Here is a 25,971-nt window from a genome sequence, read left to right on the forward strand (position 1 = left end):
AGCTTCTTACCTTTGGATACAGCTTGAGTTGCCTTTCTGAGGAAGGCAAGATGGTTGGATCAGCGGTTCTCAGGAATAGTGGGTCGCTGTTCAGGCACCAAATTTTGTTGTCGCCATTCAGCATAGGAAATAAGATTTTGTGTGTGTGGTCCTAATTAAATTATAAAGATCAAGTATGTATGTGTGACACCCTGGCCTATCAGGACGTCACAGGGTATTGTGAAATCTGCCCTTCTGCGCAGTACCCAACTCCTCCTTGGTTACGGGTCCCTAACATATGGTGTTGCCAAGAACAGCTAAGTAAAATCCTAGAAACATTCTGCACCAGACACACCAGTGGTCGGCCTGAGTGGAATAGGGCCGCCCACTTGGGGGGTTGGTTAAGGGGGGGGGGTCAGTTGAGGAGTAGTGTTAAAGGAGAGAGGTCAGGAGCAGGGCTCCTTGAGACTACTAGGTGGCAGACGTTGGTCTGGGCCTGGTAGGAGCTGGAACCCCGGTTGCAGGGGATCGTGACAAGAGGCACGGAACTCCCGAGGAGGGCAGCCGGCGGCCTTGTGCCATCTCCGGGCAGAAGCCAGGGCACGGCGTGGTACGAGGACCCTAGGGCAGGGAGTAGCTTCAGGTGCCCTGTCAATTCACCCGATGAGGACGGAGCCTTCAAGATCCGTTCTCCACCCGCTCCAAAAATCGGGGAACTAGCACAATGAGGGGGATAGGACTTTCCACATATATGGTCCAGGAAATCCCAAGCGTGAACCCTGAGAGCAAGCTCACCCAGTTAGCCATAATGGTGAGCGGGACCCGACTAGTTCTATAATACAGGGATCCAACAAGAGGAAAGACACAGTGCCATAAAAGGGTTACAGTCCAACAAGCAACACCAGCAAAACGGGACCCAAAACATGCTCCCCCAACGGCAGCGGTGCTCAGAACTTTGGTTTACAAGTTGTCGGTGTCAGCGTTATTGGGCTGAGTGAGTACGCAGTGACCCTTAACTCCCCAACGGCACTCCCCCCCCATCATCATCACCACCGAGTCCCGGGGTATTCCCCCTACCCACGGAGGGGTTAAACACCTGGATGCCCACTCCAACGCCACCGGGTACTCCACCTTACCACACACCGTGGGTGGCGTCACAAAGCAGACTTTGTCCCCCTTTCAATTCGAGTGTCCGAGCGACCCCCGGTTCCAGAGACCCCTCGAGCCACCGCGGATCCGTATCCGAGCAGCATAAAAAAATGTGTTAACAGATGAATAGTTTGTAAATGATCCATTATAAAAAGTACAAACCGTAATGACATAAAATAAACTCTGTATTAACAGATAGTAAATATTAATAGACTTTTACTAAAACAGACATTCTATTAATAACTATGGTGTTAAGTACCGGTGACCCCCCCCTCTGCTATTCCAGGCTCAAGGAAAACAGGCAGACGCTGTTATACACAGAAGACCTGGAGATGTGCGGCTCCGAAATAGAAGTGTATTGATTTTGTTTACATTACATAGTTATACAAAGTTGATTAGGGCGTAACTATGCAACATACATATTCATTAATCTACATTCATTAAGGTGTGGACTACATATTCCCAGCAAGAGAAATTAACATAATGACTTATATTCCCATAACAGTCTATAACGTTTCTTCTCATAATAAGATGTTTTTCAGTTGTTTCTAAGTCAAAACATTCTGGGTCCTTGAGTTTGGTCTCAGAGTTTGTTACGTAAATAAGTCTGGTATTGAACTTGCAAAGGAGAATGAATTTCTATTATTTTTCTATCCAGTGAAAAAGGTTAACTCTTTCCTCACAATGGCTTCACTCCTGTGTGAATTCTCTCATGTGAAATGAGAGTTGATTTCTGAGCAAAACATTTCCCACATTCTGAACATAAATATGGCTTCTCTCCTATGTGAATTCTCTCATGTTTAACAAGAACTGATTTCTGAGCAAAACATTTCCCACATTCTGAACATGAATATGGCTTCTCTCCTGTGTGAATTCTCTCATGTGCAATGAGATTTGATTTCAAAGCAAAACATTTCCCACATTCTGAACATGAATATGGCTTCTCTCCTGTGTGAATTCTCGCATGTTTAATGAGATCTGATTTGGAAGCACAACATGTCTCACATTCTGAACAAGAATATGGCTTCTCTCCTGTGTGAATTCTCGCATGTTTAATAAGATCTGATTTGGAAGCACAACATGTCTCACATTCTGAACATGAATATGGCTTCTCTCCTGTGTGAATTCTCTCATGTGTAATGAGAGTTGATTTCCGAGCAAAACATGTCTCACATTCTGAACATGAATATGGCTTCTCTCCTGTGTGAATTCTCTCATGTGTAATAAGAGCTGATTTGAAAGCAAAACATTATCACATTCTGAACATGAATATGGCTTCTCTCCTGTGTGAATTCTCTCATGTGTAATAAGAGCTGATTTGAAAGCAAAACATTTATCACATTCTGAACATGAATATGGCTTATCTCCTGTGTGAATTCTCTCATGTGTAATAAGAGCTGATTTGAAAGCAAAACATTTATCACATTCTGAACATGAATATGGCTTCTCTCCTGTGTGAATTTTCTCATGTGCAATGAGATTTGATTTCTTAGCAAAACATTTATCACATTCTGAACACGAATAAGACTTCACTCCTTTGTGACTTTCACTTTTCTTAGCATTCTGTGTTGAACTCGTGGTACCATCATCTGCCATAAATAAAAAAATTGAAGTTATAAGCTTTTAATAATATAACCTCAAAACATACACATAGACACACATAAATCCATATAAATTCCAAAGTGTGTAGCAAGGTTCTACTTTAAAAAGGCTTATGTGACAGAAAATACCCAAAATGACATTTTAAAAACTGCACCCTTCGAAGTGCTCAAAACGACATTCAATAAAACATATCTACAAAAGCATATCCATAGGGACTCAATAATATAAGGATACTTTAGCATTGCATTACTGCTGTAGAAATATTAGAAAAAGGGATTAATACATAGGTAATGAGGAAAAACGACATAGGCATTGCATTATTGCTTTGGTGATATTTGCAAAGTGAGATTCTTAGTTTATGTATTGACCAATCCATGCAAGCCCGGTAACCTTGACAAGCACCTGACCAAGCACTCCACCCTAGAGCCAGGGTGTGTCCACCATCTTATTTAGCCAGGAACCAGACATACAGATTTTTAATCACACATAGAGGCATTTAAGGTTAGGTTCCCAATATAATGAGATCACTTTGTCGAGGTTATGGGGGAGAGGGGGGGGGAAGAGGAGGGGGAGAGGGGGGGGGAGAGGAGGGGGAGAGGGGGGGGGAGAGGGGTGGGGAGAGGAGGGGGAGAGGAGGGGGGAGAGGGGTGGGGAGAGGAGGGGGAGAGGAGGGGTGGGGAGAGGAGGGGGAGAGGGGGGGGAGAGGAGGGGGAGAGGGGGGGGGGGGAGAGGAGGGGGAGAGGAGGGGGAGAGGAGGGGGAGAGGAGGGGGAGAGGAGGGGGAGAGGAGGGGGAGAGGGGGGGGAGAGGGGGGGGGAGAGGAGGGAAACACCCCACAAATCTCATTTGAAATCTACACCACTGAAGGAATGTATCTACTGTAGGTGTGGAGATCATAGAAGTACCCTTATATAGGGCAAGGGGTCTTTAGCAGACCCCCAGCTATTATGGCGACCCATATGCACCATATGTTGGATATGTAGAACGTTGTACCCCATAGGCTGCGAACTGCAAATGCTGCTGTCAAAGATTGAAAAGTTAGCAGTGGGTGAAGCTTACCTCCACTGAATAACTGAATAGACATCATCTGCTGGCAATAATGGAGACTCAGCTTTTGAGCCCGCAAGTAGTAATAGGATGTAATATTTACGTTACATATCGAGAAGGGGTTAAAGAAAACCTGGCAGCTACAAAAATACTATTTACCTGCAGATATAGTGGTAATCTGAGTACCTAGCATTTAAATGATATCTATCTGGTTTATTAGAACAGTGTGTGACGCTAGTCACTGCATGGACAAGCCGTGAGGCAGGGTTGTCAAATGTTCTGGGGTCAGATACAAAGAGAGCATGCCGTGAACTAAGGGGAAAGACAGGGGCGTAGTCAGCTCTGGGGTCAGAATATCAGGAGGATAGCGGATATGGGCAAATGGATGGTCAGAGGAGGTCCAAGGTCTCCGAGCTATAGATCAGATCACAGATAACCAAGGCCCACATTCACAGGGAGCCGCAGTGGCATCTGACTCTGTTCACAGGCAACCTGAAATTATTTGCTCAGCCTCAGCTGAGTCTTTCACACTGTTTCCTGTCCTGTGGAGTGGTTTGTGGCTCCTTGAGACTCAGGGGGCTAATTTCTTTTCAGCTGTGTTCTCCCCATTTAAGGTTTGAGATTCCTCTTGTTACTGCAGATACCTTCAGTTCATGCTCCTGTGATGACTTTGTGGGGTTTGCATCTCCACTCCCGGTGGGGGGGGGGGGAGGGAGGGTTAGATCAGGGTTTGGACAGGTGTTAGTGTGGCACCACAGGGTTCAGTTGCCACAAATATACCTGTACCTGGGGCAGGGAAGGATCTCCACATCAGGTAATCCCACTCCAAGCCTGGAGGGGGAGCTCTACAAGCCAAGTTCAGGTGAGGTCCCCTTTAAATCCAGGTTTGGAGGTGGAGTTAAAAAGACAGTTAACAGTTGGAGAAAAGGAGACTGTGCGAGCAGAGAGTGAGGGAAGACATCAAAATGGAGAGGGCTGTGCTTAGCCAGTACAAGTAACTGTGTGACCAACTGAGGGGTCAGGAGTGAGGCAAAAGAGGAGTGACCGGGGAGGTGGAGCCAGATCGGTTCATCCCCAAGGAACAGCGCTGATTACCGGACACCGGCGTCCGAGTTTGTGAGGGCTCTAATCTACCCAGCAATAAAGACCGGAGGCCAGGGAGACTCCAGATCTCCTGGCCGCAGCAGCACCTGAAAGCAAAGCCGCTACACAGAGCTTAGGGACCGCAGTGAGTACAGCAGTACCCCTTAGAGAAGCTCCTGACGCCTGCCATACAGGTGAAGACAGTGAGAGAGGGACAAGGTATAGCTACAGGCAGCCTAGTACGAAGGAGAGAAACAGCGCAGCAGGGAGGCCTCATAACTAACCTGGTGCAGAGATCCTGAACTGTTCCCAGATTACCCAAAAACTGTCACATCAGAAACTGAACCCCTTTTTAATAACACCTGAAAGTAAAACCTGGTCAGAGTTAATGAATTGGTGTGACACACTTTATTTCTTCATCTGAGGAGCCATAGGCTGCTGCACTAAAGTGACAGTTGAAAAGGCTGTGAGGAAAAACCGCCATATCTGTGTAGAGACTGCTAAAACTGCCCTGGGGATCCTGCTTCACCTACGGGAAGCATAAACAACTGGCTGCCTAACCATCACCCCAGAGGTCTGACCTGCAGCCCCAGTAACCATACTTGAACCGTCGGTGGCATCACAAAATACTTTTTTTTTAATTTTTATTATTATTTACTGACTTTCAGCGACCACCAGGGCCACGGAACCGGGCACAGGCCCCCGTGATATAATCCCATTAACCAACACCCGGAACAGAGTACCCCACGGCCCTGGGCCGGGTCAGCTTTTGGCGTCACGAACAGGATTTGGACAAGGCCCAGTAACCCTGGATAACGTGTGCCTTGAAAACTGTTTAATAATAACTGAACTTTGCCGCCATTTTGAGCATTTGAAAAATTAACTGCACCACAGCGAGGATGGAGATGCAATGCGATGCTGATGCCGCTGGAGCAGCTGCAGCACCTGAAGATGTAGCCCCGATCATGCTGCTTGCTCTGCCGTATGTCCCGGGGGCAGCATGGTTACCGCAATATGCTGGGGAACCCAATACCCTAGCTGAATTTAGGGAAAAGATATGCAATCTCCTGGATATATACTCTATGACTGACAAGCAGGGTGGATAAAAATCAATGTTTTTTTAAAAAAAAAACAAAAAAAAAAAAAAAAAAAAAAAACGGATTTTTTTTATTTAAATCGGATTTTTTTCAATAAACTGCTTTTTGAGAAAAATATTTTACCATCCAAAGGTTCTTCCATCATGAGATAAAGCTGAGTTGTTTAACTCAGTAGAATAAAGGCTGTATATCTGTAACATTCACAATGCCATGCTCTTCCAGAGGTTTCTGTAGGATTAGTGGGCAGTTTCTCTCCTAGATTATCACAGACGCTCGCTTTACTTACGCAGTTCTCACAACTGAATTTGACTCCGTAGAGGTCCCAGCCTCTTCTTCACGGCAAAAATATTACAACATGAACAGAGTTGAGAAAAAGACCTTAATCCTATTGTTCTACAAACCTATGAATACAGAATCAACCCCTTCAGTGCCAAGTCCAAGAAGTTAGACAATATGTTTCTGATTGTTTGGAGTGGAATAGATCTGCACAACACAAGAAGAATGTGAATCTAAGTGTGAGGAGGAGGAAGGGCAAGCAGACAAGAAAATGAAAGTAAAACTTTGAGCACAATACTGCAGCATAGCCACAGACAGACAAGTCTGGATCTGTTTGTGTGTACGATCTGAGGTTTATTACATTCTTTCCTAATAATGGCAGCAGGCCGTAAAAGAGACCCAGTTTGGGAATATTTTAATGAAGCTCCTTCGCCTATCGGTAAGGCAGCAATGCGTGCAAAATGCAAACGATGCAACAAAGAGATGCAAGGCCTGGTGGCGCGAATGAGGCAACATCATGAGAAGTGCGGTGATGAAGATGACCAAAGAAACACTTCTGAACAGGCAGGATCTTCAGGTTGGTAAACATTTTTATTGAATCCTATTTCTAAAGACTGAACGGTCATGTGTGAGAAAAATTATATTTCTTATTATTACTGCATGTTACTGTCATTTGGTACAGTTATGAAGAAAAACAAATATTCCTTTTGGGGCAGGGGCAGTGATGTGTTGTGTGCAATAAGCAGAAATTGTATAATAAACAATAAAATAACAGCATTGACTTTTTTTGTTTAGGGGAATTCATGGATTCTGGAAACTATCCACCTCCAAGATCACCATCATCCTGTTCTACAGTTTCAGAGTTATCCATCCAGGATAGTGCTTCATTAGCAGCAGCATCATCATCAGACACCCACAGCCACATATCACCATCACCCAAAAGGAAGAAAAAACCTTTACCTCCTGGAACCACCATAGATAGGTTTGTGATAAGAACTAGCAGATTAGAAAAAGAGTTGATTGATGAAAAAATTGCCCAGTTTATTTATGCAACGAACTCTTCTTTCCGTCTGACTGACAACCCACATTTCATTAATATGGTTCAGTCACTGAGACCAGGATACAGTCCACCCAGCAGAGCTGATGTTGCAGGGAAACTGCTGGATCAAGTGTATGAAAGAGAAATGGAGCAATGTGCAACAGCTCTGGAGGGTAAAATTGTTAACCTAAGTATTGATGGGTGGAGTAATGTCCACAATGATTCTATTGTATGTGCTTGTATAACAACAGAAGAAGGTAAAGTCTTCCTTGCACAAACAACTGATACGTCAGGAAATGCACACACAGCAGAATACTTACAAGAAGTGGCAGTAAAAGCTATAACGACATGTGAACAAAAATTCAAATGTCTAGTACGCAGTTTGGTCACTGACAATACTGCAAACGTATCCAAGATGAGAAGAGATTTAGAAGAGCAGGGAGGGAATACAAAGCTGCTAATAACATATGGTTGCAGTGCTCATTTGCTGCACCTCTTAGCCAAAGACTTAAGTGTTCCAGAAATTAAGGCTAATGTTGTTGAAATTGCTAAATACTTCCGTAATAATCATTTTGCTGCAGCAGCTCTGAAAAGGATGGGTGGAACCAAGCTAACGCTCCCACAAGATGTTAGATGGAACTCTGTGGTGGACTGTTTTGAGCAGTATATCAAAAACTGGCCTATTCTGATGACACTTTGTGAAGAAAATCGAGATAAAATAGATGGCACTGTCACGGCCAAAATCCTCAACATTGGGCTTAAGAGAAATGTTGAACATATGCTGAGCTTCCTGAAACCCATCTCTCAAGCTTTAAACAAAATACAGAAAAATAGCTGTTTTATTGCGGATTCTGTTGAAATTTGGAAGGAACTGAGTGAACACTTAAAAACAGAACTACACATGGACAGAATTAAATTACAAGCAGTAAACAAATGAATGGGACAAGCACTGACTCCAGCTCATTTTTTGGCAAATATTGTCAATATCCAATATCAGGGTCAAAACCTAAGTGCTGAGGAAGAGGAGTTAGCTATGACATGGGTATCCAGCAATCATCCATCTTTAATGCCAACTATAATAAACTTCAGAGCTAAGGGGGAACCATTCAAGAAATATACGTTTGCTGAAGATATTTTAAGGAAGGTCACACCAGTAAACTGGTGGAAGTCACTTAACCACTTCAAGACCATGGACGGAAAGATCCGTCATGGTGCCCTGGGCCTTAACGACCAAAAACGGATCTTTCAGTCATGGCGTAATCGCGGCACCGAAGCCTCCGGTGACTGCGAAAAGTTAGCATAAACCGCAGATTCGGGGAGGAGGGGACCTGGTGCCTCCTCCCCGGACATACGGAGGCTGTGATTGGCTGACGAACGCCGCTCAACTAATCACAGCCACTGTAATGTTCCAGCCATTTAAAGTGACTGAAACATTGAAATCCAGCCCTGGCCAGTGCAGCTATAGCACTGGCCATTGGCTGGAGCTGGGTGACCTCACTGGATCACCCTCCCCCAGCAGCTCTGATTGGAGAGATCGGCCTTGTGACCGCTGTCTCCAATCACAGTGGACCTGTTGCCGGTGACCGCCCCCGTCATCGTCCCTGCAGCACGCCAGCACAGTGAGTGTACACAGTGCAATGGCAGGGCGACAAGCTCCGGTCCCATGCTGTTATGAGACCGGAGCATGGGACCCGGAAGTTGCCGCACTGCCATTGCACTGTATGAAACCGGCCTCCCGATCCGCCGCTGCCCTCCGCGATCTGCCACCCGCACCCCCACCCCTCGTATCTGCTGCCCGCACCCTCACCCCCACACCTCCCGATCCACCGCTGCCCTCCGCGATCTGCCACCCGATCTGCTGCCCGCACCCCCACCCCTCGTATCTGCTGCCCGCACCCCCACCCCCACACCTCCCGATCTTCCGCTGCCCTCCGCGATCTGCCACCCGATCTGCTGCCCGCACCCCCACCCCTCGTATCTGCTGCCTGCACCCTCACACCTCCCGATCCGCCGCCGCCGCCCTCCATCTGCCACAGTGCCACCGGTCCCCCCCGATCTGCTGCCCGGCCCTTTTCCCTCGTGATTGGCTGCTCGTCCCCTCACCTCCGTGATGTGCTGCCAGCCTCTCCACTCGAGATCGGCTGCCCGCTTCCTCCTCCGTTATGTGCTGCCCGGCCCCGCCCCCTCTCCTCCGTTATGTGCTGCCCGGCACCGCCCCCTCTCCTCCGTTATGTGCTGCCCGGCACCGCTCCCTCTCCTCCGTTATGTGCTGCCCGGCACCGCTCCCTCTCCTCCGTTATGTGCTGCCCGGCACCGCCCCCTCTCCTCCGTTATGTGCTGCGCGCCCCCTCTCCCTCTCCTCCGTTATGTGCTGCCCGGCACCGCTCCCTCTCCTCCGTTATGTGCTGCCCGGCACCGCCCCCTCTCCTCCGTTATGTGCTGCGCGCCCCCTCTCCTCCGTTATGTGCTGCTCTCCCCCTCACCTCCGTTATGTGCTGCCCGCTCCCCCCCACCTCTCACCCCCGTGATCGGCTACTCGCCCCTTCCCCGTCACCCCCATGATGTGCGCTCCCTCCCCTGTCACCGCCGTGATGTGCGCTCCCTCCCCTGTCACCGCCGTGATGTGCGCTCCCTCCCCTGTCACCGCCGTGATGTGCGCTCCCTCCCCTGTCACCGCCGTGATGTGCGCTCCCTCCCCTGTCACCCCCGTGATGTGCGCTCCCTCACCTGTCACCCCCGTGATGTGCGCTCCCTCACCTGTCACCCCCGTGATGTGTGCTCCCTCACCTGTCACCCCCGTGATGTGTGCTCCCTCACCTGTCACCCCCGTGATGTGTGCTCCCTCACCTGTCACCCCCGTGATGTGTGCTCCCTCACCTGTCACCGCCGTGATGTGTGCTCCCTCCCCTGTCACCGCCGTGATGTGTGCTCCCTCCCCTGTCACCGCCGTGATGTGTGCTCTCTCCCCTGTCACCCCCGTGATGTGTGCTCCCTCCCCTGTCACCCCCGTGATGTGTGCTCCCTCACCTGTCACCCCCGTGATGTGTGCTCCCTCACCTGTCACCCCGTGATCTGTGCTCCCTCACCTGTCACCCCGTGATCTGTGCTTCCTCACCTGTCACCCCGTGATCTGTGCTCCCTCACCTGTCACCCCGTGATCTGTGCTCCCTCACCTGTCACCGCCGTGATCTGCTGTCCGCTCTACCTCACCTCTCCCCCCCATGATCTGTGCTCTGCTCACCTGTCTCCTCCGTGATCTGCGCTGCGCTCCCTCACCCACCTCTCACCCTCCCCGATCTGCTGCCTCCTTCATCTCCTGTGATCCAGCTGCCTAGATCCATCCTGTAGGGTAACTATCCCCAATCTCACCTCCCACTCCCCTTCCCACCCATCCCCCCCTCCCCCCATCGTCTGCCGCTCCTGCATCCACTGCGCCCTCTCCCATCCGCCCCCACCCTATCCCAGCCGCCGTCTCACAATCACAGATGCTCCCTTTATATGCCGCTGCCCCCCCATCTGCCGCGCAACGCAAACATGTCCAAACGCAACATGGAATACGCTAATTATCCCAGACAATTTTGCGTTTGAAACGTCAAATGACGCTCCTTGCCTTCCGAGCCCTGCTATGCGCCCAAACATTTTATTTCCACCACATATGAGGTGTCTGTGTACTCAGGAGAAATTGCACAATACATTTTATGGTGCAATTTTTCCTGATACCCTTGTGAAAAAAAAAGCTACCTGGTTGAAGTAACAATTTTGTGGTAAAAATTTTTTTTTTATTTTCACAGCTCAACTCTATTAACTTTTGTGAAGCCCCCAGAGGCTCAAAGTGCTCAATAAACATCTAGATAAATTCCATGAGGGGCCTAGTTTCCAAAATAAGGTCACATGTGGGGGAGCTCTACTGTTTCGGCACCTCAGGGGCTCTCCAAACGCAACATGGTGCGGCTAACTTCCAGCTAATTTTCTGTTCAAAAAAGTCAAATGGCGCTCCTTCCCTTCCGAGTCCTGCCGTGCGCCCAAACAGTGGTTTTTCGCCACATATGAGGTATCTGCGTGTTCAGTAGAAATTGCCCAACAAATTTTGGGGGTTCATTTAATCCTGCTACCCTTGTGAATATGCAATATTTGAGGCTAAATTAACATTTTTGTTGCAAAAAGTAAAATGTTCATTTTTTCCTTCCACATTGCTTTAGTTACTGTGAAGCACCTGAAGGGTTAATAACCTTCTTGAATGTGGTTTTGAGTAGCCTGAGGGGTGCTGTTTTTGGAATGGTGTCACTTTTGGGTGTTTTGTGTCATGTAGACCTTTCAAAATCGCTTCAAATGTGATGTGGTCACTAAAAAAAGTGGCTTTGTAAATTTTGTTGTAAAAATGAGAAATTGCTCATAAACTTTGAACCTCTATAACTTCCTTAAATTTTTTTTTTTTTCCCCAAAATTGTTCTGATGTAAAGTAGACATGTGGGAAATGTTATTTATGAATTATTTTGTGTCATATGTCTCGTTGGTTTTAGAGCATAAAAATTCAAAGTTTGAAAATTACAAACTTTTCGCGAAATTTCCGTTTTTTTCACAAAGAAACGCAAAAAATATCGGCCTAAATTTACCACTAACATGAAGCCCAATATGTCACGAAAAAACAATCTCAGAATCACCGGGATCCGCTGAAGCGTTCCAGAGTTATAACCTCATAAAGTGACACTGGTCAGAATTGCAAAAAATGGCCTGGTCTTTAGGGTCAAAATAGGCTTGGGGCTGAAGGGGTTAAGCGCTTGGATTTAGAGACTGTTCAAGTAATGATTTCACTTTTAACAGCAGTAGCTTCTTCTGCAGGCGTTGAAAGAATATTCTCTTCCTTTGGACTCATTCATTCTAAATTGAGAAATCGGTTGGGACCCAATAAAGCAGGAAAGCTTGTTTTTATTTTCCAGATTATGAATAGAAACAAAGAAGAAGATGATGATGAAGATGACGACAAGTGAGCTACAGAGGACAGCAGGGACAGTAGTATTTAAGTTTTTCATGTGTCGGCTGGGCTGACAGTCTAAGTTTCTTAAAATATATATATATATTTTGTTTAGCCAAATTAGTTAACAAACATGGATGTTTGTTTAAGCAAATAACTTATGCTGTAATGTTGTTATTGTTTCAGTTGAATAAATCTATTTAAATTGTTATTAAGGTCAGGATTATTTTTCTCCTTCCTAAGTACAACAGAACAGTGGTGTCCAAATATGAATGATTAACCCATGAAACTGGGGAGAAAAAAGTAATATAAAAAGTGATTCTAAAAATCTTAATCTACTTGCATATTAAAGTAGCAAGAACTAGTTTAGGTAGAAACTTTGATTTAAATCACTGATTTAAATCAAGCCTAAAGGTCCAGTCACACTAAGCAACTTACCAGCGATCCCAACAACGATAGGGATTGCTGGTAAGTTGCTAGGAGGTTGCTGGTGAGATGTCACACTGCGACGCTCCAGCGATCCCACCAGCAACCTGACCTGGCAGGGATCGCTGGAGCGTGGCTACACGAGTTGCTGGTGAGCTCACCAGCAACCAGTGACCAGCCCCCAGCGCCGCGTGGAAGATGCTGCGCTTGGTAACTAAGGTAAATATCGGGTAACCAACCCGATATTTACCTTGGTTACCAGTGCACGGAGCTACAGAACAGAGCAGAAAACAGGGAGCAGGCAACACTGCTTAGCGCTGGCTCCCTGCTCTCCTAGTTACAGCACACATCGGGTTAATTACCCGATGTGTGCTGCAGCTAAATGTGCACAGAGCAGGGAGCAGCGCACAATGCTTAGTGCTGGCTCCCTGCTCTCCTAGCTACAGCACACATCGGGTTAATTAACCCGATGTGTCCTGCAGATACGTGTGCACACAGCAGGAGCCGGCACTGACAGTGAGAGCGGCGGAGGCTGGTAACAAAGGTAAATATCGGGTAACCAAGGACAGGGCTTCTTGGTTACCCGATGTTTACATTGGTTACCAGCCTCCGCAGAAGCCGGCTCCTGCTGCCTGCACATTTAGTTGTTGCTGTCTCGCTGTCACACACAGCGATCTGTGCTTCACAGCGGGACAGCAACAACTAAAAAATGGCCCAGGACATTCAGCAACAACCAACGACCTCACAGCAAGGGCCAGGTTGTTGCTGGATGTCACACACAGCAACATCGCTAGCAACGTCACAAAAGTTGTTCGTTAGCAGCGATGTTGCTAGCGATGTTGCTTAGTGTGACGGGGCCTTTACTGACTAGTGATTTAAATCGGGATTTAAATCAGATTTAAATCAAATCCAACCTGCTGACAAGCAAAAAGTGTCTGTTTTGCTGGGGCAACTGACCAGTGCAGCAGAGCGAGAGGTTAAATCCTTGCTGAATACAGATAAAAAGGACAATAACCCAGATATTTGCTAATCTAAAAGCTGCTTTTGAAACTAGTACTGTAGCTGAGCTAAGAATGAAGTTTTACAACTGCAAACAAAGGCCGCAGGATAGCATACGGGATTATGCATTGAACCTTCAGGAGGCGCTGCGGGCTGTAAAGCAGGTAGACCCTGTGCGAGAGGAAGATAAAATGTTAATTGAACAGTTTCTTGAAGGGCTACATTCACCAATCCATCAAACACAGCTGCGTCTATGGTTCATGGAGCATCCAAGTCTAGCCTTTGTAACCCTGAAGAATCGGGCCATTAGAGCGCTGCGAGTCCCTGTGACTACAGACCCCGCACCTCAGCCGCAGCAAGCCATCACCTATCCCTCTGAGGTGGCGCCCCTTTCCTTAACTCCAGCAGAAATCAATGCACAGACTCTAACACCTGGTGCCTCTGATGACTTGCATTCCCAGGTACAGCAGCTGACAAAAGATGTGGCCTTGCTCCTAAAGGCCATGCAACTCCAGCAGAATCCGTAGTCATCAGGGAGGATCAAGTTCGCTGACAGTCCTGAGGACATCCCGTTGATGCGAAGGAGGAACTTGCCGCCCAGAGGAAGACCCAACGACCGTTCCGACTCGTCGGGACAGCCGATCTGCCGCCGTTGCAATGAGGCGGGCCACTTTGCTAGGTCATGTCCTTTTAACCAGCGACTCCTGGGGCAGCGGGCCGATCCCCAGGAATAAGAAGACCAGGCCCGTCGAACTGGCGCGATACATATGTGGGAGGACGGCCATTCCTATCTATCGTGTTAGATAGCATTTCCACACTTGCCCTATTGGACACTGGCTCACAGGTGACGACGATCCTGCATATCCTTTACAAAAGATTTTGGGACGATTCTGAGCTCACTCGCCCAGACCCAGACCTTACTATATATGCTGTTAATGGACAGCCGGTATCACAAGTAGGGTACAAGGAGGTGACGATAAAGGTGGGGAGGGAGGAGCTAAAGGGCTAAGGACTTATTGTGGTGGATACTGATTGTCGTGAAAGAAATCCAACAATGATATTAGGCACTAATGTTGTTAAAAATTGTCTAGGAGAAGTTCTTTTCTTACTCCAGCACGTTGCAGAAACTGCCAGCATCGGGCAGCAGAGGGTCCTACAGAAAGAAATCAAGGCTCTTCTGCAGAGACAACAGGTAGAGTTGTCTGGTGGAGAAATCGGCAGTGTACGGGTAAGCGACCCATTCCCCATTGTGTTACACCCAAGAAGTGAAGTGATGATTTGGTGTCAGGCAGCGATAGGCCTCAGAGGGCAGGATTACCAGGCAATGGTAGAGCCCATGTACTCAGATAGTTAACCCACAGTCCTGACAGCCAGGGGGATAGTTGATGTACGCAAAGGGAGGGTACCTGTACGAATTTTAAACTGTGGAGAGGAAGCGGTCAAGCTACCCAGATATGCTACTGTTGCCAAGTTGTTCACTGTCAACAACAACTCAATTCAGGCAGTGGAACCCTTGATCCCGTCCGACCAGGCGGAGGACAACAGCTCCAAGGGACAGCTGGAGGACTGGTGTCAGAAGCTGCATGTCGGCACTGATTCCACCCCTTCTTACCAAAGGCACGGAGTTTATCGGGTGGTGAAGGAATATGAACGGGTTTTTAGTAAGCATCCATTAGACTTTGGACGGATAAAAGGGGTACACCATCGCATACCCACGGCAGACCATCCACCTATAAAAGAGAGATACAGGCCTATACCACCAGCTCACTATCAGTGTGCTAAAAACATATGTTACGGGAAATGAAGGAGGCTGGGGGTTATTAGAGATAGTTGTAGCCCCTGGTCAGCCCCAAATTGTCCTGGTAAGAAAGAAAGATGGCAGAATGAGGATGTGCGTTGATTATAGGCAGAAAAACCGCATAACACACAAGGATGCTTACCCGCTGCCCCGCATTGAGGAATCACTTGCTGCACTGAAAGCTGCCAATTTCTTTTCCACCTTTTTACCAGTGGGTATTGGCAGGTTTCTGTGGCAGAAAAAGATCGGGAGAAGACCGCATTCACGACGCCGATGGGTCTGTGTGAGTTCAACAGCATGCCGTTTGGACTCTGCAATGCACCGGGCACGTTCCAAAGGCTGATGGAGTGTTGCCTGGGGCACCGAAACTTCGAGACTGTTCTGATATATCTTGATGACGTCATCGTGTATTCCAAGACATATGAGGAACATCTGGAGCACCTGGCCGAGGTGTTTGAAGCATTGTCAAAGTTTGGTATGACACTAAAGCCTTCAAAATGCCATTTGCTGAAGCCGAAGGTTCAGTATCTTGGGCATGTGGTCAGTGCGGACAGTGTGGCACCAGACGCTGAAAGGTCACTGCTATCAGAGACTGGCCGAAGCCAACGACCGTCAAGGAGGTTTGTCAGTTCTTGGGGCTGGTAGGATACTACAGGAGGTCCATAAAGGACTTCACGAAAATAGCGGCGCCTTTGCAAGATCTCCTGGTAGGCCAGACCAAAAAGGGCAAGACTTCCGGCCATCCGTTTGAATGGGGTGAGAAAGAAGAAAACTCCTTCAAGCACATGAAGTGGGCCCTGACCAGTGAGGAAATCCTGGCCTACCCTGATTATAATCTACCGTTCGTGCTGCACACAGATGCCAGTAATGTGGGATTGGGAGCTGTGCTGTAGCAGGTGCAGAATGGCAAAGAACGTGTAATTGCCTTTGCAAGCAGGAAGCTCCGTCCTACTGAGAGAAACCCAGAAAACTACAGCTCATTCAAGCTGTAATTCCTGGCCTTAGTCTGGGCCGTCACTGAATGGTAAAACGCCAACGCTGATGCATTGTCGAGAATGCCCCATTTACAAGATGCTGGAGAAGACTCGGATGAGCTAGAAGAGATAGAGCTGCCGGCTTTTCACCGCAACAGTGCATCCCAGTGTAACCAATGTGTTAAGGGCAAACGCCAAGAGGCCACGCTAAACCCGTTACCTTACCACGGGTGGGAAGAAACGCAAGACAGCGATCCGGCTGTTCGCCTAGTTAAAAAGAGCTATTAACCCAACCAGACTCAAGTCTTAACCCAGATGCCCCACCGGAAGCGCAGCACCTGTGGAAGGAAAAGAGCAGATTGTTCATCTACAGGGGTAGGCTATGCAGAAATTACATCAACCCCCGAACCTATGAGAGGGTGTGGCAAATAGTGGTACCGAAGAGAGATGTTCAGATGGTGCTGGAAGTGTACCATGACGGAGCAGGACACTTTGGATGGAAGAAGCTTGAGGTACTGTTACGCAACAGATTCTATTGGATTGGCATGAGAACTACCATTGAGAACTGGTGCTGAAACTGTGGCCCATGCAACCTGAGAAGAAAGGACTGTGACAGTCAAAGAGCTCCATTACAGCCAATTGTCACCAAACAGCCACTGGAACTTGTAGCCTTGGACCATGTGAAATTGACACCCAGTAGATCCGGTTATACGTATGCCCTCACTATGGTGGACAACTATTCCCGTTTCTGGTGGTAGTACCTGTAAAGGACTTGACAGCAAGAAACGCAGCGAGAACCTTTCAAGCCTACTTTTGCAGACCACATGGCTACTCGGAACAAGTGCTGACGGATCAAGGTTCTGCGTTCGAAGCTGAAGTGTTCCAGGAGTTTTGCAACCTATATGGGTGTAAGAAAATCCGAACCACACCGAATCATCCACAGACCAACGGCATGAGTGAGAAAATGAACCAGGTGGTTATAGACCTGTTGAAAACCTTGCCCTTGGAAGAATGAAGCATGTGGCCAGAGAAGTTGCCCGATTTAGTGGACATGTACAACAACATCCCTGTGAGTTCCACCAATTGCACGCCAGCATACTTGATGAGAGCAAGACCCGGGAAGTTACCAGTTGACTTAGAAATGGGAATTGTCGTTCCTGACACCAGTTCACCTGAAGCTGATTGGGACACTAAGCGCCAAGAGCAGTACAAAAAGGTACAGGAGTGCGTAGAAAGAAGCCTAAACCAAATTAGAGAAAGGCAGGGGAAAGATTATAACAAGAATGCACCAGCTGCTCCTTTAAATAACTGGAGAGATGGTTCTAAAAAGAAAAAGAAGGACCCATAAGCTTGATGACCAGTGGGAAGCAGAACCATACACAGTATTTGCCCTCTAACTTTGACAACAAGAAAACCTGCTTAATCAGCAAGGATAAGGGAAAAACGTCAGCGGCAGTTTCTAGAGACCACCTTAAGAAATGTCCTGAACAGTTGAAGCCAAAAGAAGGCATCCCCTGTACACCTCAACCTAAGGAGGAAAAGAAAGAGAAGATGATACGAACAGTACTTGGTGATTTCCCTGAAAGTTGGCCTCAGTACAATGGAGCCATAATAATACCATTATTGACAACCGCTCAACCAGTAGAAGTCCCAGAAAGACTGGAAGAACCTGTCGAAGTTTCAGAAGAACTACCTGTAGCAGTAGAACCAGAGAACCCTGCTATTGGTGAACCTGCCAGTCAAATGGTAAGACTAAAGCCTGCTTTACACGTTGCAATTTTGCATACGATATCGTATGCGATTTGCAACGCCCCCATCGTATGTGCGGCACGTTCAATTTGTTGAACGTGCCGCACAAACGATTAACCCCCATCACACATACTTACCTTCCATACGACCTCGATGTGGGCGGCGAACGTGCACTTCCTGGAGTGGGAGGAACGTTCGGCGTCACGCGACAGCCGGCCAATAGAAGTGGAGGGGCGGAGCTGAGCGGGACGTAAACATCCCGCCCACCTCCTTCCTTCCGCATTGTGGGCCGGGAGCCGCAGGTAAGATCTGTTCATCGTTCCTGGGGTGTCACACACTGCGATGTGTGCTACCCCAGGTACGATGAACAATCTGACGTGCAATTGTAGAGAAAGGTGCGATGTGAATGCGATGAACGTTTTACCGTTCAATCGCAATCGCACGTAGCTGTCACACACTACAATGTACCTTACAATGCCGGATGTGCGTCACTTACGACGTGACCATGCCGACACATTGTAAGATATATTGCAGCGTGTAAAGCGGGCTTAAGACAACATTCACGCATACCAATATTGCGTAGATCCTCATGCAGATTAGTAGACCGTGCACGCATAGCACCAGCACTAGGTACCAGTACACTGCACCGACCAGTTGAGATGCAGGCATTACGTAGGTCTAGCCGTAGCAACTTTGGTCAGCCCCCATCCCGTTATGTAGCAGAATATTAAATAGAAAGTGTAGTAGTTAGTAAAATGTAAAAATGTTTTATTTGTTTATTTATTGCAACTAAGTAAATCCGTAACCGTCAAGCGTATTGCACCTGCAGGACTTTTTGCATGAACTTTTGCGTCTTCTTGAACTTTTATTGACATATGGATTAATGGACCAGAGGACTGGTAGTGGTCAAAAACTTTCTTATATATACTATACTCACAGTTTGCAGTGGAAGGACTGCATTTCTCCATTTTATTGGTTGTTGTAATTTTTATTTTTTAAGACTTTGTACTATTCTTTATTGTTGCTAATGTTTTATACGTTTGTGTTTCCAGTCCAGGAGTACTGAATTTAACTAGGGGGGGGAATGTGGCACCCCAGGGTTCAGTTGCCACAAATATACCTGTACCTGGGGCAGGGAAGGATCTCCACATCAGGTAATCCCACTCCAAGCCTGGAGGGGGAGCTCTACAAGCAGAGTTCAGGTGAGGTTCCCTTTAAATCCAGGTTTGGAGGCAGAGTTAAAAAGACAGTTGACAGTTGGAGAAAAGGAGACTGTGCGAGCAGAGAGTGAGGGAAGACATCAAAATGGAGAGGGCTGTGCTTAGCCCGTACGAGTAACTGTGTGACCGCCTGAGGGGTCAGGAGTGAGGCAAAAGAGGAGTGACCAGGGAGGTGGAGCCAGATTGGTTCATCCCCAAGGAACAGTGCTGATTACCGGACACCGGCGTCCGAGTTTGTGAGGGATCTAATCTACCCAGCAATAAAGACCGGAGGCCAGGGAGACTCCAGATCTCCTGGCCGCAGCAGCACCTGAAGGCAAAGCCGCTACACAGAGCTTAGGGACCGCAGTGAATACAGCAGTGCCCCTTAGAGAAGCTCCCGCCGCCTGCCATACAGGTGAAGACAGTGAGAGAGGGACAAGGTATAGCTACAGGCAGCCTAGTATGAAGGAGAGAGACAGCGCAGCAGGGAGGCCTCACAACTGACCTGGTGCAGAGATCCTGAACTGTTCCCAGATTACCCAAAAACTGTTACATCAGAAACTGAACCCCTTTTTAATAACACCTGCAAGTAAAACCTGGTCAGAGTTAATGAATTGGTGTGACGCACTTTATTTCTTCATCTGAGGAGCCATAGGCTGCTGCACTAAAGTGACAGTTGAAAAGGATGTGAGGAAAAACCGCCATATCTGTGTAGAGACTGCTAAAACTGCTCTGGGGATCCTGCTTCACCTACGGGAAGCGTAAACAACTGGCTGCCTAACCATCACCCCAGAGGTCTGACCTGCAGCCACAGTAACCATACTGGAACCGTAGGTGGCATCACAAAATACTTTTTTTTTTAATTTTTATTATTTACTGACTTTCAGCGACCACCAGGGCCACGGAACCGGGCACAGGCCCCCCGTGACATAATCCCATTAACCAACACCCGGAACAGAGTACCCCACGGCCCTGGGGTGGGTCATTAGGGTTAAGCTGGATACCATCAAGCCTACCTCTGGGATCAGGGACAGCACAAGGTCCCTTGTTTGAGGGCCAGTTTTGGAGTCCCTGCTTCAGCTATCCTGGCACCTCCATGATCTCTGAGTTTAGGACTGATTACTCAGAACAGGGAACCCCTGAAGAAACCAAGCACCTCCAAGTTTCAGATTGAACTGAGCTTTCGCTCAACAAACTAACAGCTTGGCACGACCCGGATTCCATAGGGAGCCAAAATGGTCACTCACAGCGTACAAGACAGCGGATAGAGTGTGACACAGTAACTACAAGGAGAAAATGCAGTTACATTCTCCCAGCAGCTGCTCGCTTCCAGTCACCAGCACAGTGGGAGAGGCTGAAACAGTCACCACTCACTAGATAGTGAGTGCACAGTAATCAACAATCTGGTTCCTTGGCTGACAGCCTGTGAGTGAGTGTTACTGTTTCCCGCAGTGCATCGGTGACTGTATACGAGCGGCAGCAGGGAGAATGTAACTTCATTTTCTCCTTGCAGCTGGGAATGTGACTGTTCTCCTTGTTATTTAATGGAGACTCTTCACTGAGGAGGGTTACCTGTGGAAAGGTCTCTACTCCGTTCATCACTCCGCACATCCATTCCTCCTTTTTCCATTGTGTCTGCAGCGTTCTGCATATCTTTTCCCTGAATTTCAAAGCTGTAAAATAAATAATGTAAAAGTCATGGACAGAAGGAAAAGTCATGTGGAAGGTTCTAGATGGACGCTTCTGCTACCAGAGCCGTGTGGCCCCTGAGACCAATCCATGCATGGCCTCTACGCCTCCTATATCCCCCGTGCGGCCCCAGAGTCAGTTCAGCAGGGATAGAAGCAGACGTGGCAGGGTCCACTTAGTGTGGTACATTATGACATTGGGATTTCCTTCATTGTTTTGTCTTCACAATTTGGACGCCCTAATGCTTATTTTTCCGTCATTTGAGAATTGGTTTAATCAACAATGTTGTATTTTTGAAAGTCTTTTTGAGGAAAATTAGTTTTATTCAATTGTTTTTCTTTAAGGGGGTGAACAGAGGCGTACATAGAAATCATGGGACCCCATAGCGGAAGTTCTAATTGGTACCCCCCCCCCCAAAAAAAAATAAAAATGTAATTAATATTCAACTGGGTCATATAAGAACCTCTCACAACTTTACAGCCCCTTACAAAGCAATTTTCCTCCTAATGAAGCCCATTCGTTCCCCTGTCACTGCCCCATAATATATAATACAAGCACTGTATGATACCTCCACAGAACCCTCCACACCAGGGCTGAGGAGGCGGTAAGAAAAACGAGAAGTTTCCCTCCGCTCTCTATACAGACACATCTGCAGGTTTTTCTCACTATCTGACATCAAATCAGAACAAAGTGAAGAAATAAATCTGGCATTCAAAATATTTTCAAATTTTTTTTTTATTTTTTAAATCCAGTGAATAAAGACCACAATGTGTGTCAATCAGTGATGGTTCGTTCCTTCCTTGGACCTTTATCAAACTCACACTATAAAGATACATAAGAAAAATACAAAGTGACTATTATGGGATATTGCAGCCGCTGGGGACGAGGCCATGATCCAATTGTGCCCATTTTCTGTTCTATAGATAAATCTTTTCTATGGATCTTCCCACAAGTAATATGTATGATGTTTGCTCTAATATTCATGCACCTTTGAGAGAATATTCACTTTGTATTTTTCTTATGTATCTTTATAGTGTGAGTTTGATAAAGGTCCAAGAAAGCACCGAAACGTCACTGATTGACACACATTGTGGTCTTTATTCCCTGGATTTAAAACCCCTAGATTTGCCCCCATCCATCCGTCCCCACCCCGGATGTGCCACCATTCATCAATCCATCTATCCTTCCTACAGCCCCCCCCACAGTTTGCAGTCTCTTCCCCCTGCGAGCCCCCCCCACAGCTTGCAGTCTCTTCCCCCTGCGAGCCCCCCACAGCTTGCAGTCTCTTCCCCCTGCGAGCCCCCCACAGCTTGCAGTCTCTTCCCCCTGCGAGCCCCCCACAGCTTGCAGTCTCTTCCCCCTGCGAGCCCCCCACAGCTTGCAGTCTCTTCCCCCTGCGAGCCCCCCACAGCTTGCAGTCTCTTCCCCCTGCGAGCCCCCCACAGCTTGCAGTCTCTTCCCCCTGCAAACCCCCCCACAGCTTGCAGTCTCTTCCCCCTGCAAACCCCCCCACAGCTTGCAGTCTCTTCCCCCTGCAAACCCCCCCACAGCTTGCAGTCTCTTCCCCCTGCAAACCCCCCCACAGCTTGCTGTCTCTTCCCACAGCTTGCTGTCTCTTCCCCCTGCAAACCCCCCCCACAGCTTGCTGTCTCTTCCCCCTGCAAACCCCCCCCACAGCTTGCAGTCTCTTCCCCCTGCAAACCCCCCCCACAGCTTGCAGTCTCTTCCCCCTGCAAACCCCCCCCCACAGCTTGCAGTCTCTTCCCCCTGCAAACCCTCCCACAGCTTGCTGTCTCTTCCCCCTGCAAACCCCCCCACAGCTTGCAGTCTCTTCCCCCTGCAAACCCCCCCACAGCTTGCAGTCTCTTCCCCCTGCAAACCCCCCCACAGCTTGCTGTCTCTTCCCCCTGCAAACCCCCCCACAGTTTGCTGTCTCTTCCCCCTGCAAACCCCCCCACAGCTTGCAGTCTCTTCCCCCTGCAAACCCCCCCACAGCTTGCAGTCTCTTCCCCCTGCAAACCCCCCCACAGCTTGCTGTCTCTTCCCCCTGCAAACCCCCCCAGTTTGCTGTCTCTTCCCCCTGCAAACCCCCCACAGCTTGCAGTCTCTTCCCCCTGCAAACCCCCCCCCCACAGCTTGCTGTCTCTTCCCCCTGCAAACCCCCCACAGCTTGCAGTCTCTTCCCCCTGCAAACCCCCCCACAGTTTGCTGTCTCTTCCCCCTGCAAACCCCCCACAGCTTGCAGTCTCTTCCCCCTGCAAACCCCCCTCCACAGCTTGCAGTCTCTTCCCCCTGCAAACCCCCCCACAGCTTGCTGTCTCTTCCCCCTGCAAACCCCCCCCCCATGTGCAATCTCTCCCCCTGCGAGCCCCCCCAATGTACAGCCTCTTTCCCTGCTAGCCCCCTCCATCGTGCAGTATCATCCAGTGTAAGCCCCCCAATATGCAGCATCGCCCCCTGCCCTGTGTAGCCCCCCATATCCCCCTTCCTTATGGAAGCCTCCACAGCCCTGTGCTGCAGCTTCAGCCCCTTCCCTGTGATATATACACGAGCTGCAGCCCCCAGTAGTGACAGGAGACACTTTTATTTCTGCCCCCAAAATCCAGTGTGACCTCAGCTCTATAACTAATGAGGAAAAGCTGAATCTTCCCCACCTCAGGGTCAGGATCCGTCCGCTCTGCACAGGAGCCCGAGCACTGCTGCTTCCGGTCACAGATCTGCACAGCACGAGGAGGCCCCGCCCCTTCCTGGACGTCATTGCCTGAAAAAATCAACTCCATTCTAGACGCTACCCTCTGGCCACTGGGATGGTGGATGCTAGAATGTACGGGATCCTTTCCGGTATGACATCACTTCTGACACGTGTTAGAGGCGTGGTCTGATTTCACAAGCCCTGAGGCGACGGAAGTGTCTATAGTGGAGTTGATTTTTTTGAGGGAATGACGTCACCGGAAGGGGCGGGGCCTCCTCGTGCTGTGCAGAGTGTGAGGGGAAGCAGCAGTGCTCGGGCTCCTGTGCAGAGCGGACGGATCCTGACCCTGAGGTGGGGAAGATTCAGCTTTTCCTCATTAGTTATAGAGCTGAGGTCACACTGGATTTTGGGGGAAGAAATAAAAGTGTCTCCTGTCACTACTGGGGGCTGCAGCTCGTGTATATATCACAGGGAAGGGGCTGAAGCTGCAGCACAGGGCTGTGGAGGCTTCCATAAGGAAGGGGGGGATGGGGGGCTACACAGGGCAGGGGGCGATGCTGCATGTTGGGGGGCTTACACTGGACGATGCTGCACGATGGAGGGGGCTAGCAGGGGGGGGGCTGTAGGAAGGATAGATGAATGGTGGTACATCTGGGTGGGGCACATCTAGGGTTTTTAAATCCAGTGAATAAAGACCACAATGTGCGTCAATCAGTGACGTTTCGGTTCTTCCTTGGACCTTTATCAAACTCACACTATAAAGATACATATGAAAAATACAAAATGAATATTCTCTGAAAGGTGCATGAATATTAGAGGAAACATCATACATATTACTTGTGGAAAGATGCATAGAAAAGATTTATCTATATAACAGAAAATAGGCACAATTGGATCATGGCCTCGTCCCCAGCGGCTGCAATATCCCATAATATTCACTTTGTATTTTTCTTATGTATCTTTATAGTGTGAGTTTGATAAAGGTCCAAAGAAGGAACAAAACGTCACTGATTGACGCACATTGTGGTCTTTATTCACTGGATTTAAAAAGTAAAAAAAAAATTTTGAAAATATTTTGGATTTTTTCAGTGCCATTTTTCTTTCTTCACTTTAGTTTGATTTGATGTCAGATAGTGAGAAAAACCTGCAGATGTGTCTGTATAGAGAGTGGATGGAAACGTCTCATTTTTCCTACCGACTCCTCAGCCCTGGTGTGGAGGATGTCGCTGTGGAGGTATCATACAGTGCTTGTATTATACATTATGGGGCAGTGACAGGGGAATCTTTGGGCTTTGAAGAGGAAAATTACTTTGTAAGGGCTGTAAAGTTGTAAGATAAGTTCTTATATGACCCAACTGAATACTAATTAGATTTTATTTTTTGGGGTAGAGGTACCAATTAGAACTTCCGCTATGGGGCCCCATGATTTCTATTTACGCCTCTGTTCGTCCCCTTAAAGAACAACAATTGAATAAAACTAATTTTCCTCTAAAAGACTTTCAAAAATACAACATTGTTGACTAAAACAATTCTCAAATGACGGAAAAATAAGCATTAGGGCGTCCAAATTGTGAAGACAAAACAATGAAGGAAATCCCAATGTCATAATGTACCACACTAAGTGGACCCTGCCACGTCTGCTTCTATCCCTGCTGAACTGACTCTGGGGCCGCACGGGCGATATAGGAGGCGTAGAGGCCATGCATGGATTGGTCTCAGGGGCCACACGGCTCTGGTAGCAGAAGCGTCCATCTAGAACCTTCCACATGACTTTTCCTTCTGTCCATGACTTTTACATTATTTATTTTACAGCTTTGAAATTCAGGGAAAAGATATGCAGAACGCTGCAGACACAATGGAAAAAGGAGAAATGGATGTGCGGAGTGATGAACGGAGTAGAGATCTTTCCACAGGTAACCCTCCTCAGTGAAGTGTCACCATTAAATAACAAGAACAGTCACATTCCCAGCTGCAAGGAGAAAATGAAGTTACATTTTCCCTGCTGCCGCTCGTATACAGTCACTGATGCAGTGCGGGAAACAGTAACACTTAACGCTCACAGGCTGTCAGCCGAGGAACAGGAGGGTTGATTACTGTGCACTCACTATATAGTGAGTGGTGACTGTTTCAGCCTCTCGCACTGTGCTGGTGACTGGAAGTGAGCAGCTGCTGGGAGAATGTAACTGCATTTTCTCCTTG

At 48.0% G+C, this 25,971-nt stretch overlaps 2 protein-coding genes across 2 annotated transcripts in view; one reads left to right on the plus strand and one right to left on the minus strand.

The window, feature by feature from the left end:
- Positions 1-1,160: 1,160 nt before the first annotated feature.
- Positions 1,161-23,838, minus strand: LOC142277319 (uncharacterized). The gene is given in 4 exon segments (XM_075332629.1): positions 1,161-2,376; positions 2,379-2,717; positions 20,964-21,064; positions 23,735-23,838. Coding segments are annotated over 4 exon segments (1,113 nt in total). The 3' UTR covers positions 1,161-1,807.
- Positions 23,839-24,823: 985 nt separating this feature from the next.
- LOC142277320 (uncharacterized) overlaps positions 24,824-25,971 on the plus strand; it is a 76,234-nt gene continuing 75,086 nt past the window's right edge. The window contains exons 1-2 of the mRNA XM_075332630.1: positions 24,824-25,006; positions 25,585-25,685. Of these exons, the coding sequence (XP_075188745.1) occupies positions 24,993-25,006; positions 25,585-25,685 (115 nt within the window). The 5' untranslated portion in view covers positions 24,824-24,992. The remainder of the gene's footprint in view (positions 25,007-25,584; positions 25,686-25,971) is intronic.

This window comes from Anomaloglossus baeobatrachus, unplaced genomic scaffold (assembly GCF_048569485.1).
Source record: "Anomaloglossus baeobatrachus isolate aAnoBae1 unplaced genomic scaffold, aAnoBae1.hap1 Scaffold_41, whole genome shotgun sequence".
NCBI lineage: Eukaryota > Metazoa > Chordata > Amphibia > Anura > Aromobatidae > Anomaloglossus > Anomaloglossus baeobatrachus.